The 269-nt window shown below is 68.8% G+C and overlaps 1 protein-coding gene across 1 annotated transcript in view; it reads left to right on the top strand.

Moving 5' to 3' along the window:
- The window catches only part of EPS8L1 (EPS8 like 1), a 32,524-nt gene that overhangs the window by 25,392 nt on the left and 6,863 nt on the right, over positions 1–269 (top strand). Inside the window, exon 6 of the mRNA XM_015569454.1 lies at positions 21–265. Coding sequence (XP_015424940.1) covers positions 21–265 — 245 coding nt within the window. The remainder of the gene's footprint in view (positions 1–20; positions 266–269) is intronic.

The following is a 269-nucleotide window of genomic DNA, read 5'->3' on the forward strand; positions in this document are numbered from 1 at the left end:
GACCGCTGGGGGGACCCCAGATGCCCGAATGGGGGGCGCAGAGCCAGGCATCGGAAGGCGGGGCCTGGGTTGGGGGGGTGTCTGAGCGCCCCTGGCTGGAAGGGTTTGCCAGGAGCGATGAGGGTCGGGGATCAGGAGTCTCACCCGCCCCCTGCTCTGTCCGCCAGGACATACTGAACCACGTGTTCGACGACGTGGAGAGCTTCGTGTCGAAGCTGCAGAAATCCGCGGAGGCGGCCCGAGTCCTGGAGCACAGGGAGCGCGGGCGC

This window comes from Myotis davidii, unplaced genomic scaffold (assembly GCF_000327345.1).
Source record: "Myotis davidii unplaced genomic scaffold, ASM32734v1 scaffold326, whole genome shotgun sequence".
In the NCBI taxonomy this organism is placed as follows: domain Eukaryota; kingdom Metazoa; phylum Chordata; class Mammalia; order Chiroptera; family Vespertilionidae; genus Myotis; species Myotis davidii.